This window comes from Capra hircus, chromosome 11, assembly GCF_001704415.2.
Source record: "Capra hircus breed San Clemente chromosome 11, ASM170441v1, whole genome shotgun sequence".
Classification (NCBI taxonomy): domain Eukaryota; kingdom Metazoa; phylum Chordata; class Mammalia; order Artiodactyla; family Bovidae; genus Capra; species Capra hircus.
In genome coordinates this window covers 68,891,412-68,907,043 of record NC_030818.1, presented here as the reverse complement: position 1 = coordinate 68,907,043, position 15,632 = coordinate 68,891,412, and the positions used below count along the sequence as shown (strand labels likewise).

General features: G+C 47.4%; 1 protein-coding gene across 7 annotated transcripts in view; it reads right to left on the bottom strand.

Moving 5' to 3' along the window:
• CAPN13 (calpain 13) overlaps positions 1-15,632 on the bottom strand; it is a 107,517-nt gene that overhangs the window by 14,945 nt on the left and 76,940 nt on the right. For 2 of the 7 annotated variants that reach the window (XM_018055476.1, XM_018055475.1), the window contains exons 19-22: positions 15,085-15,160; positions 12,946-13,074; positions 11,849-11,904; positions 11,211-11,268 (exon numbers count right to left, since the gene is read on the bottom strand). In XM_018055476.1, coding sequence (XP_017910965.1) covers positions 11,242-11,268; positions 11,849-11,904; positions 12,946-13,074; positions 15,085-15,160 — 288 coding nt within the window. In that variant the 3' untranslated portion in view covers positions 11,211-11,241. Of the gene's footprint in view, positions 1-4,656; positions 5,604-8,541; positions 8,993-11,210; positions 11,269-11,848; positions 11,905-12,945; positions 13,075-15,084; positions 15,161-15,632 lie in introns of those variants that run through there. The other 5 variants (XR_001918821.1, XM_018055472.1, XM_018055471.1 and 2 more) reach the window with 5 other exon arrangements.

Below are 15,632 nucleotides of genomic sequence, written 5' to 3'. Positions count from 1 at the left end.
AAATGGCCACTAGGCGTCACTGCACCACCACCAGCCCTGGCTGCACTGTGGCCCGGATTCCACATTTCCAGAGCAAGGTCAAAACTAAAGACCAACTCTGGCTGAAGGGAGGAGCACTGTTTTTTCATCCCATGCATACAGTTTAAAAAACTTTTAAAAAATTGAAATATAGTTGATGTTCAATATTTTATTATTTTCAGGCGAGCTACAAAATGACTTGACATTTGCATACATTATGAAATGATCACAGTAAGTCTAGTAACCATCTGTCCCCATACAAAATTATTACAATATTATTAATCATATTCCTCATGCTATAATATACAGTGAAGGGGATTTTGAACTTCTGTCATTGAAAGCATCGTAAAAGGAACAGCAACTCCCAGGTTAAAGGAAAAGAGTCCTGTTTATTTCCCTAGAGAGTGGGTCTCTCTCTACAGACAGGTCAGCTTAGATGGCAGCAGTGGGCAGGCTGGCTGGAGACTCCCACTGAGCCCACACCGGACAGCTGTTGCTGCCACTTTGCTAGGGGCTTGTTTTTCCTGACTAATTGCTTCCCCTTGATGATGACTGTGACTTAGAATCCTAGGCTTTGGCTCCCCGAGTGTGTGCCATGGAAGGGACCTTAGACATCTCCAAGTTCAGCCCCTTCATTTTAAAGCAGGAAGTCCAGAGAGGGAAGTCCTCAGAGCATACACGGCAGGATGGAGGCAGCACCAAGACTTGAGCCTGAGACTCCAGAGGACTTGCCCAGTGCCCTGTCCACTCTGCCATGCTCCCTGTGTTCACACGACACAAGCTCAGCCATTCATTCTCTCAACACTACTGGCACTCACTCTATGCTATTTTCTCTTCTTTGTGCCTGAACAGAATTGGAAACATCTAAAGACATGGGATGACACGGCATGTCAGTGATCCCATCAGAGCTGCACAGCTGGGGGGTGAGGAGATCAGTGCCCTTCCCCTTGGTCAAGAGTATTTACCAATGTTATCCAGTCGTTATGCAAAAAGCGGGGGACAGAAATGAGATGGAGTCTGGCAGGTGATAGGGCAGCCGTGCACACAGGGCAGCCGAGATGGCAGCTATGGCCAGGCTGGCTGGAGACTGCCACTGAGCCCACACTAGAGACGAGTTCGAAGGAACCTTTGGGAGGAGGATGCTTTGAAGCTGTAACAACTGTGACCTCCAGGGGGCAGTGTTTTGCCACATCCTGCTCAGTCCAAGGCACTTGCACGCACAGAAGAAAGCAAATCTTTTAAGGGAACAGAGGGGTGTTTAAAACAAGAGTCTAACTGTGGGGAGAAAAAGAAAGACATAACAGTCTGGACTTGAAACTGATCTCAGGAAGGCAGTCATTTTTATTGTTTTGTCTGTCTCTTCTCTTACTCAGGCAATTAGATAGTTGGCAGAGCTGTAAGGTTGGGGAATTATGTCTCTGTGTCCAGCCCCTTTCAAGTGGTCCTTCTCCTGTCTGTTGTCCAGAGTTTTTCATATCCTTATATACCCTCTGGGGGCATTCAGTGGTCTCAGAAAGAATGGCCTAGAATCTGGATAAAAGGGTCTAGAACCTGCTGCAGCCTGGACAGCCTGGAGATTGTCCACCTTCCTCTCCACTGACCTCCACCAGGCTGCAAAGTTGGCCCAACTGCCCATCCCACATCCATCTGCTCAGAACCAGGCCAGCGCTGCTGCTCGACTCATTACTGACCATCCGCCGGGATATTAAGCACTTTAGGCTTGGCTGGGGGATGGTTAATCAACAACCTTGTCAGAGTGATGGATTCTTTCTAGGATTATTGCTTAATGAGCTTGTTTAGAGGTAAAAATCAACTAGGACATCAGTTCTCGGGCAGCAGGAAGGAGGGGAGCAGTGAGCTGGGAGGTGGTGGGAGGGATCTCAGATATTCTAGGCAGCAGCGAGGGGCTGGGGTTGGGGAAGCGTGGCGAGAGGCCTCTGACCAGAGCAGAACTTAAGCTTGGATTCATCAGGCATTTCATAGCCGCCCTGGTTGCTGCAGCCCAGAGCATTTCACCGCTCAATCACTGCAAAAGCAGTGATTCCTAGGTGATTCCTAAGTCATCCAAGGACCAAGGGCATCACTTGCTGTGCTTAGTCACTTAGTTGTCTCCAACTCTTTGTGACCCCGTGGACTGCAGCCCACCAGGCTCCTCTGTCCATGGGGATTCCCCAGGCAAGAATACTAGAGTGGGTTGCCATGCCCTCCTCCAGGGAATCTTTCCAATCCAGGGACTGAACCTAGGTCTCCCACATTGCAGGTGGATTCTTTACCGTCAGAGCCACAAGGGAAGCCCCTAGCATCAGACTTTCTGGATCAGAATTTCTAAAGCTTGTTATAAAAGTTATACCAGGTGACTTTTATGCACAATGAAGTCTGAGAGCCACAACCTGATTGGCATCGTATGTCAACATTTCCACCGGCAACAGATTTTGAATGATTGGGCTCTATGGCCTCCACTCCCATCAACACCCATAGACCTCAGCCTTCCTCCTTCTGTTTTAATCTCTTGTCACTGGTCTCTCCCATCTTATTTATCTGTATTGCTCCCTGCATGCCTCATCTGTCCTCCCCCTGTCTGTCTGAATCATCCTCCCCCCACCGCCCCAGCTCTCCATCTCCATCTGCTTGTCATTCCCTCTCCCCACATTTTTCTCTTTCCTCTGCACTTATGATTTGGAAGGCAGCAGAGAGGCAGAAGCCTTTTTCTGCCTCTGGGCAGGGTGGGCAGACACGTGGGCTTCAGAAGTTGTGAAATATTGTCCGGAAATTCACCCGCTTAGGGCTACAGGCAGCCGCGACCATTTCTGGCCACTCCCTATAATGTCTGACGAGGCTGGCGGCGGCAGCAGCTTCATCATTCTCTCTTGGTGGTGAACCTGGGACTTAGTGGTGATCTTCTCTGGCCTAGGGCTTCCCTGCTGGCTCAGACAGTAAAACATCTGCCTGCAGTGCGCGATACCTGGGTTCGATCCCTGGGTCAGGAAGATCCCCTGGAGAAGGAAATGGCAACAAACTCTGGTACTCTTGCCTGGAAAATTCCATGGATAGAGGAGCCTGGTGGACTACAGTCGTGGGGTCTCAAAGAGTCGGATACGACTGAGCGACTTGACTTTCTTTCTTTCTCTGGCCTGTGCTCCTCCAGCTGATCCAACAGATTTGTGAGCAACTCGCTCCCTGTGCTAAACTCCTTCGTAAGATAGCTTGAGCAGCTCCTGTTTAACTTGCCTGATGCTGCCTGCTGCGCTTTCTGCTCCTCCCTCCTAACCTTTACTTCCATTCCACAGTCTCTCCCCTTTCCCTGTTCCCAGCCCCACCTCCTAATGGGCTATTATATGAAACTTCAGGCTTTAAATGTTTACACTGGTTAAGTTATAGTATCTCCATTCTTAATTTAAAATAAAAGTGAATTGAATGTGAGGTTCATGTTCTTGAGATTGGAAAACCCATCACTGGACTGAGTTGGTTATCATCTAAGGCCCTGTGGACTCTGTCCCGGGGGTCAGGGCCCTGATGGGGCACAGGGGTTAGGGAGGGGAGGCGCATACATGCGCTGTGCTGTTCCAGGGCAGTCCTGCCTCTGCCTGGAGGTGGTGAGGAGCAATTGCTCAAAGGAAACTGTTTCTGTTCTAGGGAGAAGCAAGACTGATGTCCTCCCTGATCAGTGGGCTTGCATGTGGAACTGTTCTCTGGGGCTGGGCTTCCCTGGGTGTGCGCGTGCGCGTGCGCGTGCACGCGTGCACTTTCAGATATCCGCCCTCACTAGGGTCACCCCTGGCTCTGGGGAAGCAAGACGGTTCTTCCTGCTCCTCCACTGAGGGCTCCCCAGGCCAAGTCGGGTTTTAGTCCAGGTGTTTGATTCAGGAAAGCGTGCAGGAGTGTTGGACTTTCTACCTGAAAGTACAGGTAGGTGAAGGTCATCTCTGAGTCCTGCCAAAATAGCTCATTCATTTTTTTCTGAACTTTCTCCTTTTATTTTAAAACAGTCTGTCTTGATTGGTCAGGACTCATTGTTTTGCATAACAGCCTAGGACGTGGGTCTTCAGGCATTAGCTCTGTCTACCTCTGAAGCCCACGCTGCTAACCATGGCCATCTATCCTGGTTAGCCAAGCACAGGGCAAGGACGCACAATGATGTGGCCCAGGCTATGCTGTGTGTCTCACCTGCTGTGCTACTGAAATGACTGCAAACCCTTAGCAGCAGCCCCTGTGAGAGGCAGTTAGCTGGCTGTGTGTTTGTTCCTTGACCAGGACATCTGCCTCCAAATGCTAACCTAGTTCCTGAGCGTGGGTATTTGCATGATGGCATACCCTTGCCCATGCCACCAACATTTTGATTGTTTCTTCTCAGAAAAGTCACACTTTGGAAGGTTCCTGCCCTCCTATTCTTGACACACACATTTGCAAGTGTTCCCTCACTGGAGAGATGCATCCAGGAATGAGTTCTCAAATGCCAGTTCTCCTGAGTGAGGTCTGGCCTGGTCACTCTGGAATCTCTTCTGCACTCTAGTGGGCCATGATCTTTTGGAACTGTCTGATGACGTTACAGATTAGGAGGGAAGGAGGTGCTTGCCTTGCTGGTTGGATTTCCCCTTCCCCAAAGGCATTTTTCATCCAGAACTAAGATCTTACTTGTCATGAAGTTGAAGACCTTTATGGGAACCATGTTTTATTTTGCCATCTGGCTGTGAAACAGTCAGGATTCAGATATCGGAGAGTATGATTAATTCTGCAAACACCCAGTGAACCACTCCCATGTCACGCACAGCATCCTGTGGGTGGACAGACTGAGAAATGACTAGTTGGTGGGAGAGGACCGAGATGTGGCTTTTCCCCTGCTTTCCCACAAGGGAACATCTTCTGCTTCTTTCTCCTGGGATTCCAGGTTGGTGTCCCGAAATATTCAGATAACCTGTTTTATGACCTTGGGCGAACCAGAGCTTGACCCAGCTGAGGACCCGGCCCAGGCTCCTTGAAGGCAGCTTTGACTACGTCCAGGCAGGGCAGGCTTTGATGTATATCACCCATGGGGGCAGCACAGCTCAACGGAACAAGAGCCAGATTCTCGAGTGATCACTGAGAACTCATCCTAGGGAAAGACACAGACACTCAAACACAGAAGGCCCAGGGTGGGTAAAGAAGCTTTTCCTCTCTCTGAGTGACTGCAGAGGCCCAGGGTGGGTAAAGAAGCTTTTCCTCTCTCTGAGTGACTGCAGAGGCAGGCCCCCTCCCCACAGATGCTACTCTCAGGTCACCAGGCAACACAGTGTGCCACGCGCTAGCGAGGCTGGCCGAGCTCCATCACACCCGCGGCTCCAGCGGATGGCAGTGACTCCACTTCATTCTCCAAAATTCTCCAGATGCACCCTACCCACCCTACTCTGCCCTGTCTGAGTGCAAACCACTGTCCCTTTAGCTCCAGAGTACCTGCAGCAGAGTGGAGGGAAAGCTGGGGAGCAGATGTTCCTATGACTCCATGGACAGGACCGAAGGGCTGAGAACAGGGACTCTGTCCTCTGTCCAGAGGACTCCCAGGGAAGAGTGGCTTTCCTCAAGGGCTTATCTTCTGGATTCAAGTGACGTTCCTGCATGGACATTTTTTTCTACAACTCTAACAACCTACCTTCCTGTCCACGTGGTAAAGAAACAGTCTCAACTCTGCTCTCCATCTCCCTCCTCTTCTCTTGAGTCTTAAACTCTGTTTCTCAGATTATTTGCTAGTTTTCTTATTTACTTTCATAAAAGCCCAGCCCAAGATACATTTAAAAATTCAAGACATTAATACAAAGCATGAAGAAAGAACAGCAGTCCCCTGCCCCACTCCTATATGGAATTCCTCTCTCCTAACTCTATCTTCTGAACTCCTCACTTCTAAATAATATTTTATATGATTATCCCCTTGACTTACCAATTTTAAATGCCTATTGACATCTCGTAATGGAAGATGAAACTGGGGTGTTCATAACCCATTTTTGTGCCTGTATCTTCTCTCCTTCCTCTAATATATTTGTGTCACATATTTTATTAAATCAATACTCCATTTTTATTACAATTGTCTATGTACAGTTCTCTGCTGAGTGAAGAAAAACTCCATTTGCTTTCTTCTAGAAGTTTTTGTTCTTCTAGGAATTAATAATTACCTCATTTTAAAAATCTGTTTGGTCTATGTCATTATCCTAATAATTTTTCCAAAACCCTCCAGCAGAAATTCAAAATCCTTCTGAACACTATTTTACCCATGATTAAGTGATTAGATTGGGGCTTCCCTGGTGTCTCAGATGGTAGAGAATCCGCCTGCAATGCAGGAGACCTAGGTTTGATCCCTGGGTTGGGAAGATCCCCTGAAGGGGGGCATGGCGATCCACTCCAGTATTCTTGCCTGGAGAATCCCCATGGACAGAAGAGCCTGGCAGGCTACCCTCCATAAGGTTGCAAAGAGTCAGATTAGATAAAACTTCCCTTTTCTAGGCTGAAAACCTCCCTTTTCAATCCTGACTCAGGGATTGAACCTGGGTCTCCTGCATTGCAGACAGATCCTTTTTCTGCAAAGATGGCTCTTCCTGATTTCTGCTGGGTTTCTGGCTCTCTCATTTAGCTGTACAGCCCTGGACTCTGGAGTTCCCTAGCCAGTGATGGGTCTGGGGTTGAGCCTCCTGTTTCCTGAATTCCAGCTCTTTCTCCTGCTTGGTTTATGCTCTTGGAGTGTTCATGTTATCATCCCAGTTTGATACATTTCTCTTTAAAGGTCAGCTCTGGAAAGGTGGACACCCTAGGTGTGAAAGGGGCCTGGTAATCACCGGGTGCATGTTTGCTAAAGGAAGTGGGGGGATTTCCTATCAGTGGAGGCAAATGCAGATTCCTACCTCTCAAAAAGAATTTCTCTGGTCTGAAGGCTGGAGAGATGGGATTTATTAGGATGCAAGTAGACCCACTCTTGTGAAAACGGCTGTTGGTAAATCAGCAGGACCTGGGCCTCTGATGCTCATATTTCACCCTCATGCAGAGTAGGAGGAGGTGGCCCATCCCTCGAGACACGTTATTTATGTGTAGTGGGAAGCTGTTCTAAATACTAACTTTGTTAGAGTAAGGCACTTTACTGCCGTATTGACTGTAGATCAACATGAATGTAGATGACATCAGTTAGACAAACTGTTAGCGGGTGTGACTAGCATATACGAACCCTCTAGACTCTGCAATCAGTTAAGATCAACATAGCCTCAGATAGCCAAGGACCATATACCAAAGCATGAGTATTTAAAGCATTATTTAAAGTAAGAATTCAATATTTTAGAGGACTTCTCTGGTGGTCCAGTGGCAGACTCCATGCTTCCAAAGTAGGGGGCCCAGGTTTGACCTCTGGTCAGGGAACTAGATTCTACATGCTGCAACTAAGACCCAGCAGAGCCAAATATTCAACATTAAAAAAAAAGAATTCAATATTTCAAACAACTTTAAACATTGCCCCCAGTGTGACAACGGAAGTGTGTGCTTTGTTCGAAAGAAACAGATGTGACAGGAGGGAAGGAAGGGGAGTTGTCTGGTTGGTTTTAATACTGAGTTTACTAAGTCAGAGGAGGGCAGATGGGTTGAAGACGAGTGAGAGGAACAGAAGTATTCTTACAATGGGAGTACATCCAGGCTCGCCTGGTGAAGCTTCTGGCAAGAAAGGAATGAAGATGGACCCACTACATCACACCATACACAACAATCACCTCAAAATGGGTCAAAGGCCAAAATGTAAGAGCTAAACTATAAAACTCTTAGGGGAAAAACACAGGAGTAAATATTCATGATCTTAAGTTAGGCACTGATTTCTTAGGCACAATACCAAAAGTGTAAGTGACAAAAAGAAAAACAGATAAGTTAGACTTGATCAAATTCTGAAAATGATACCAACAAGAAACTTAAAAGACAACCTACAGAATGGGAGAAAATTTTGCAAATCACATATATGATAAGGGACTGGTAACAAGAATATATGTGTGTATATACATGTGTGTGTGTATATATATATATGTGAGTATATATATATATATCTTACAACTCAGCAACCAAATGATAAATAACCCAATTTTAAACAAAGGATTTGAATAGATATTTCTCAAAAGAAGATATACAAATGGCCAGCAGACAATAAAAAGATACTCAATACCACAAGCTATCAGGAAACTATAAGTCAAAACCTTAATGAGATATCACTTCATACCCTCCAGAATGGCTAAAACAAAAAAGATAGACAATGAAAAATGTTGGTGAGATGAAGGAAATTGAAGATGATTCAAAGAAATGGAAAGATATTCCATGCTCTTGTATTAAAATAATTAACATTATTAAAATGACCATACCACCCAAAACAAGTCTACAGATTTAATGCAATTCCTATCAAACTACCAAGAATATTTTTCACAGAAGCATAACAAATAATCCTAAAACTTATATGGAACCATGTGAAGTGAAGTGAAGTGAAGTCGCTCAGTCATGTCCGACTCTTTGTGACCCCATGGATTGTAGCCTACCAGGCTCCTCCATCCATGGGATTTTCCAGGCAAGAATACTGAAGAGGGTTGCCATTTCTTTCTCCGGGGAACCATGAAAGACTCTAAATTGCTAAAACAATGCTGAGAAAAAAGAACAAAGCCAGAAGTATAACCCTTCCAGATTGTAGACAATAATACAAAGCTACAATAATCAAAACAGCATAGTACTGGCATGAAAACAGACACATAGATAATGGAACAGAACAGAGGGTCCAGAAATAAATACACATAACTACAGTTAATTAACTTATGACAAAGGAGGCTAGAATATACAATGGAAAGAAGACAGACTCTTCAACAGGTAGCACTGGGAAAACTGGACAGTCACATGTAAAACAATGAGAACTGAACATTCCCTCATGTTAAACTCCTAGAAGAGAACATAGGCACAATGCTCTTTGATATAAATCATAGAAGTATTTTCTTGGATCTGTCTCCTAAGGCAAAGGAAATAAAAACAATAATAAGTGCTTTTGCACAGCAAAGGAAACCATCAACCAAATGAAAAGACAACCTGTGAATTGGGGAAAATATTTGTAAATGCTGTGACTGATAAGGAGTTAATATGCAAAGTATATAAACAGTTCATACAACTCTATATAAAAAACCCAGTCCCATAAAAAAATAGGCAGAAGACTTGAATAGACATTTTTCCAAACAAGGCATACAGATGGCTAATAGGCACATGAACAGATGCTCAACATTTCTAATTATTAGAGGAATACAAATCAAAACCATAATGAGATATCACTTCACACCTGGTAGAATGACCACCTCATAACTACTGTCAAAAAGACAAGTGTTGATGAGGATGTGGAGAAAGGGAACCCTTGTGCACTGTTGGTACAGCCACTATGGAAAACAGTATGGAGATTCCTTAAAAAGTGAGTAATAGGCTCTGGGTGTCTGCTCTCCACAGGATGCTGAACTGATTCCTAGGACCATCAAAAAACACCCATCACTTGAGTGGGGACAGCATGCCATCTTTTACTTGCATCAAGGTAGACTGTAAACTGTGTGTCTTGCCCTCAGAAAAGGACCTCCTATGACCAACTGCCTGCATATCATCCACTGGCTCCCCAGCTGGTAATGTCTTTGTGCCTTGAAGCTTTGCTCAGTCTATCCAAAGAATTTCATGTGAACGCTGACCTCAACAACTACCCACAACACTGGATAACAACTCTAAATCATTCAAGACTCAGCTCCTGGGCTGTCTCCTAGAGACAACTTGCAGGCCAAGTTAGTTGTATCGTCATCTTTGCGTGAACCTCTGTGTTAGCCTTCTCTACAGAGTACTGTAATTGATCTATTACATTTCTGTCTCTTTCATTTCACAGCAAGACCCTCCAAGGCAAGGATCGAGTTTGATTTCCCTAGAGACCTGTGTGTTCAGCTGTCTATGGGAGATCTCCATATGGGTGTCCCACAAGCATATCACGTTGTCCAAAGCAGAAACCATCTGAAGCATCTGCTCTTAGTATCCACACAGCACCCAAGCCTTGTTCACTGAATCTTGTATATTATAGCTTAGTTCCTATTTACAAGACTATCTCTTCCAATAGATAGTGAGCAACTGAGTGTGGAAACCATGTGAATTTTCTTAATCTTTGAATGCCTGGAGTCCAGCACATAGCCATATAGGAGCTGTTCTATAAATAGTCACTGAACTGAAAAAAATTAATAATAGAACTACCAGAACTACCACAGGATCCAGTGATTCCACTTCTAGGCATTTATCCAAAGAAAACAAAAACACTAACTTGAAAAGATATAGGCAGCCTCATATTCACTGCAGCATTATTTACAAAGGCCAAGACACAGAAATAATCTAAGTGTCCATCAGTGAATGAATGGATAAAGAAAATGTGGTATACGTATTTATATATACATACAACAGAATAGTATTCAGCCTGTTGTGGTGTCTCTGCCATTTGTGACAACGTGGATGAACCTTGAGGATTATTATGCTAAGTGAAGTAAGTCAAAGAGAGACACATATTGTATAACTTCATTTGCATGTGGAAACTAATAAAAAACCCAAACTGAATAGATACGGACAACAGAGTGGTGGTTACCACAGGTGGAAGGGGAGGGAGTGGTCAAAATGGGTGAAGGTGTCACAAGGTGCAGACTCCCAGTTATGAGTTTTGGGGATGTAACATACAGCATCGTGGCTGTCATTAGCAATACTGTGTTGTATATTTGAAAGTTATTAAGAGCATAAATTGTAGAAGTTTTCATCACAAGAAAAAAATGTAACTATGAGAGGTGACAGATACTAACTGTAATTAACTTGTAATGGTAATCATTTCACAATACATACATATATCAAATGATTATGTTGTATGCCTAAAATGAACACAGTGGTAAACATCAACTATATCTCAATAAAAATAAATGAAAAAAATTCTAAATTCCTCACTCATAACTTCCAGGCCACACCCTTTTATGAATGTTCGTAAGACTTGGATGAAATCTGCAGTATTGGCTTTGAAACTCACAGGCCAAGCAGCTTGTAAGCCTTGACTCACACAGACGAGGGCTCTGTAACCTCTGGGGAGGCTGCCCCCGGGAGAGAGTCCTGTGTGTATTTCCTGGAGGGAAAGACACATTGTGCCCTTGGGAGGAAGTGATTCCAAAGCTTCCATGTCTTACCTGGGCTCTGGTGCCTGTTCTTTTCCTGGCTTCAGTTGTACATCACCAGGTTCATCCACTGAAAAATAAACATCCCTGTTACAACCAGTCTTTAAACTTGTTAGCTTAACACAGAGCGGGGCGAATGGTTTCTTCTTCCTTCGAAAGATCTCAGTCTAGTCTCATCAACTCTTTCCAGTTTAATTCCCACCCAAGCAGGAGGTCTCAGCCCCCTATTACAGCACTGTCGTCTGCTACTCCCTGAAGAGCCGGGCACTGAGAGGGACAGCTGAGGTCGACCAGCTGGCTGGGCCAGGAGGCTCTCTCTAACACTCACTGGGAGTCAGTTTAATGTACAGTGAGCTCAGCAGGGGTTCTTTCCTTCCCTCTTGGATTTATGACTCCCACATAATCCTCTGCTTTATTAAGCTATTGGAAAAAAATAAAATCTGTCTGCCAAGATCCTAAAGCAGCCTTGGCAGCTAGCAATATATAAAGGCAGTAATTGGAGGCGGGGGGGGGGGGGGGGGCGGGCAGCAGCTTGGCTGGCCTTTGACAGACGGTTCAATAGCTTCAGGGAGGGAAATGCTCCCTGGACTCCCTGGTGAGGAGAGGTGGCCAGGGTTGTGTCCTGTCTCTGGGAGGGGAAGGCACCTCACCTCCATTTCTGTCAGGTAGAGTCCTTTTCCATCCTTGGAGAGGTTCCGGAAAGCTTCTAGGGTAGAGAGGAGGGGAGGGATCAGGACGGGCCTGGGCCCACATGAGAGGAAAGCCAGCCTGTTGATCCCGTGAGAAGCCACAGGCTGTGCTTGGCCTCCTCTCCGCTTCTCTTCCCAGTTAAACTCCATACCCGTGAGACAGCTCAGGGCTCAGCTCTCAAAACAGCTCTCTGACTGCTCTGCCCACCTCACCCCTCCCTTCTCTAGCTTCCCTGCACTTCAGACCCTCTATTCTTGGGCATAGAGATGCCGAGGGCTTGTCTTAGGAGGCATGTCAAGGGCAGTGCTCTTGCCCAGCTGCGAATTCTCTGGAGCAAGATTATGCCTCTGGCTTCTCCTTTACCCTCCCAGGGCTCCGCTCTCTGTCCTGTTAACTGCCTAGCTGAGAGGTGTGGGGCCAGAGCTGTGGGGTTTAAGGACCACATGGTGGGGTGAAGAGGTTAGGGAGGAGGGGGTGGAATGATGGCAGTGGAGGCCAGACCCCACTTCAACTCAGCTGCCACAGCTGCGTTTGCAGCTCTATTGTGGTTTGGGGTTTCATATGAAATTTCATTTCAAACAAAGGGGTATGCTGCTAAAAAGTGTCAAAAACTCAGGCCTACATAGCTGGATTTCTGAGGCCTTGGGGGGACCTCCTGCACCCGCCAAGACACCATTTGTGAAATCCTTCAGCAGAGATCAAACCATTTACTGCATGACTGAAGAGTAGGTTTGAACCGTGAACAATCTGGAGGGGGGCCACGGGGACTTAACCTTGTTCCTGAGTGAGAGAGGTGCTGAGAAGGGTGAAGAGGAAATAAACGATCTGGGATGTGGAATGTCCTGGGGAGAAAAGGATGCAGAAGGGAGGCTAGGGTCTCAGGCCAGCTACACGGTCACCTAGGCTGATGTTGGCTCTGCCCCTCAGGATGAGGGCTCCTCTGCAGGACTCCAGCCCATCCCGCTACTGAGGCCTTGCCCAGGCCTGGAGCCAGAGCGCATTCCTGGTCCTCTGCTGTGTTCTCAGGTCGGCGTGACAGTCTCCAGGCGACACTTACTTGCCATGGCTTCCAGCCGCATCAGGAAGCAGACCAGGCTGGGGAAGCTGACCCTGCCAGTGTTGTCGCTGTACCGGAGTTTCATGAGGTCCAGCAGCTCGCTGGTGACGGAGATCCCTGCGAGGAAGTCTGGGACACAGTGGGGGAGCTGGTGAGCAGGGAGGAACAGGGTGGGCCTCGACCTCGGGAGATCAGAAACAGCTGTGCGGAGACCGCGTGGCCTTTCACCACCATCTCCTCCTCCACCTGGCTCAGCAGCCAGCCCACTCCTCTTCTGTGTACTTTTGACTCTTTAGAATGTTAGCTTCCAGGCCCCAACAATACTGTTTTAGAGTTTGGCCAGAGGCCAACTCAAAACACTCCTGACCCTTCACAATCATCCGATAATTCCTGTGGGGGATGGGAGCTGCCAGGACACCTGGAAAGTTTGCTCCTAGCCCCACCTTGTCAGGCCTCCCTCTGCTGGTGACCCTCTCCAACAGCCCTCCTCACCTAGTCCTGGACCATGTGTGGTCTCATGTGTGGTTCCTGGAGAAGGGGCTTAGTCCTAGGTTGGTCATCCAGGGATGAGGCTGGATCTCAGAGCAGAGACCTCAGGTGGGCAGGACAGAGCTGCCTTGCCCTCTTTGGGTCTTGTGTCTAGCTATAAGCTCCAGGGAGCCACCGACAACAGAATTGACTAGGGCAGACTGAAAATCGGGAGGGGGGGGCGTCTATGCACCCCAGTGAGCTAGCAGAACCCTATAAACCGGACCATCCATCACGGGGACGAGGCTGGTGGCCTTCGGGCCCACACAGTATGAGACACGTTGGTTTCTCCTGCAGAATTAATCAAATGTGAATTCGAACGCCTTTAGATAGGACATGCCTGCAGCTTGTACATTCCCAAACTGCCCCGCAAATCACATCAGCTCCATGGCCCTCTTCAGTTACCTGCTGGCCCCTGCAAGCTTTCCAGTTGAATTCCAGCTATTTTCTTTCTCCCTTTTATTATTCTGGAGTCATGGGTGAGGTCTCCTTTAAAGGTTTCAACTTCCACTGGCCATTCAGTGGTTCTCAAAGTGTGATCCCCAGACCAGGAGCTTTGGCCTCACTTGGGAACTTGTCAGAGATGCCGGTTCTCAAGTCCCACCCCAGTCCTCCTGAGTGAGTACCTTGGGGTGGGTAGTGAGGCTCAACATTCCTTGCTTCCATAAGCCCCCAGGGTCTTCCTCAACCTCAAGTGTGAGAAACACAACCCTTGCTGTGAAGAATTAAGGGAGGGGAGGGACTTCCCTGGTGGGCTAGTGGTTAAGAATTCCCCTTCCAATGCAGGGGATATGGGTTTGATCCCTGGTCGAGGAACTAGGATCCCACATGCTGTGGGGCAACTAAGCCCATTTACTGCAATTAAGGCTCAGTGCAGCCAAATAAACACATATTTTTGTAAGCGGAAGAGGAAGGATAGAGGCAGAAGTGGGGGGAGGGGCGGGGAGCAGGAGCTCAGGTTTCTACCTGCTCTCCATCCAGGCCAGGAGCCCCAGGAGGAAGACCCACTGAGGCTGCCGTTTCAGGAGTGACCTGTGGGAGTCTGATTTTACATTTCATTAGGGAAGGTGGCAGTTTCCTGACTTCACCTTTCTGTGGGCCATTTCCCTGCAGGGACAGTGGGAACAACGATTCTTGCCCTGCTCAGTTCAAGAGCTGTTTAGACAATCAAAGGAGGTGATGTGCATGTAAGCTGTGGCTGAACTCTGATGCATCCTTGCCCTTCAGTATTATTATCATTCTCCCAGGACTGAAAGCTCTTGCCTCCTTGAAGCAAACAGATACATGTGATTTCACTTAACCCCAGACCCTCTGCAAAGAGAGGGCATCAGCCGGCCTGTGGGTATTTAATCCTGATGGCCTGGATGCTGAGGTGGATGTGTCTTCAAGCAAGTTAGATTTCTGATAGGGTATCAACCATTCAGGGTCATTTTTCACAGTTAGCGCTGTGCTGGGGAGAGAAGGCAATTAGGAGAGCTGACTGGGAGGTGAGAACTCAGGTGGGGGAGGGTGGAGTCGGAGGTCCACAGAGGGCGGACACGCGCACACACACACCCCACACACGCCACTGCCACTGCCAGTCATCAAAGCTCAAGGGGTTGTCTGCTTTACCTGTGTCCTTTATGGCCTTCCACAAATCCGAGCTGAGGAAAATGCCAGCATTCTTTGGGGAATTCTGGAAAACACTCTGATATGGAGAAAGAAGCAAGAAACCCATGAGTCCCAGTGCCCAAGTGGAAGAGAGTGTCCTGGAAGATCCTGTACCCATCCCTGGAGGATGCTTCACTAAAACATGATGGGCTCAGCTCAGAGGTCGAAAGGTGCACAGCTGAGGATGGTGGTGGGGGAGGAGGGGGAGAGGGAAGGGGAGGCAGCATCGGTTCTGCTTGTTAAAGTCCACCAACCTCCTGGCTGCCAACTGCAGGGCTGCGGGCCCCTCTCTCAGGCCTGCACCTCCCCCCTCCCAACATGCTCTCCTTTAGCTTCTACGCCCCACAGACTGCGCTCCATCCACCCAGGGCGGCTTGTCACTTTCCAGGGACGTGAAGAGCTCACTAAAGAGCTTGCCTAGGATGGGCATTAGGAGCACAGACTTCACAACCAAATTGCTGGGTATAAATCCCAGCCTAACTATTTATAGCGGTGTCACCTTGGGCAAG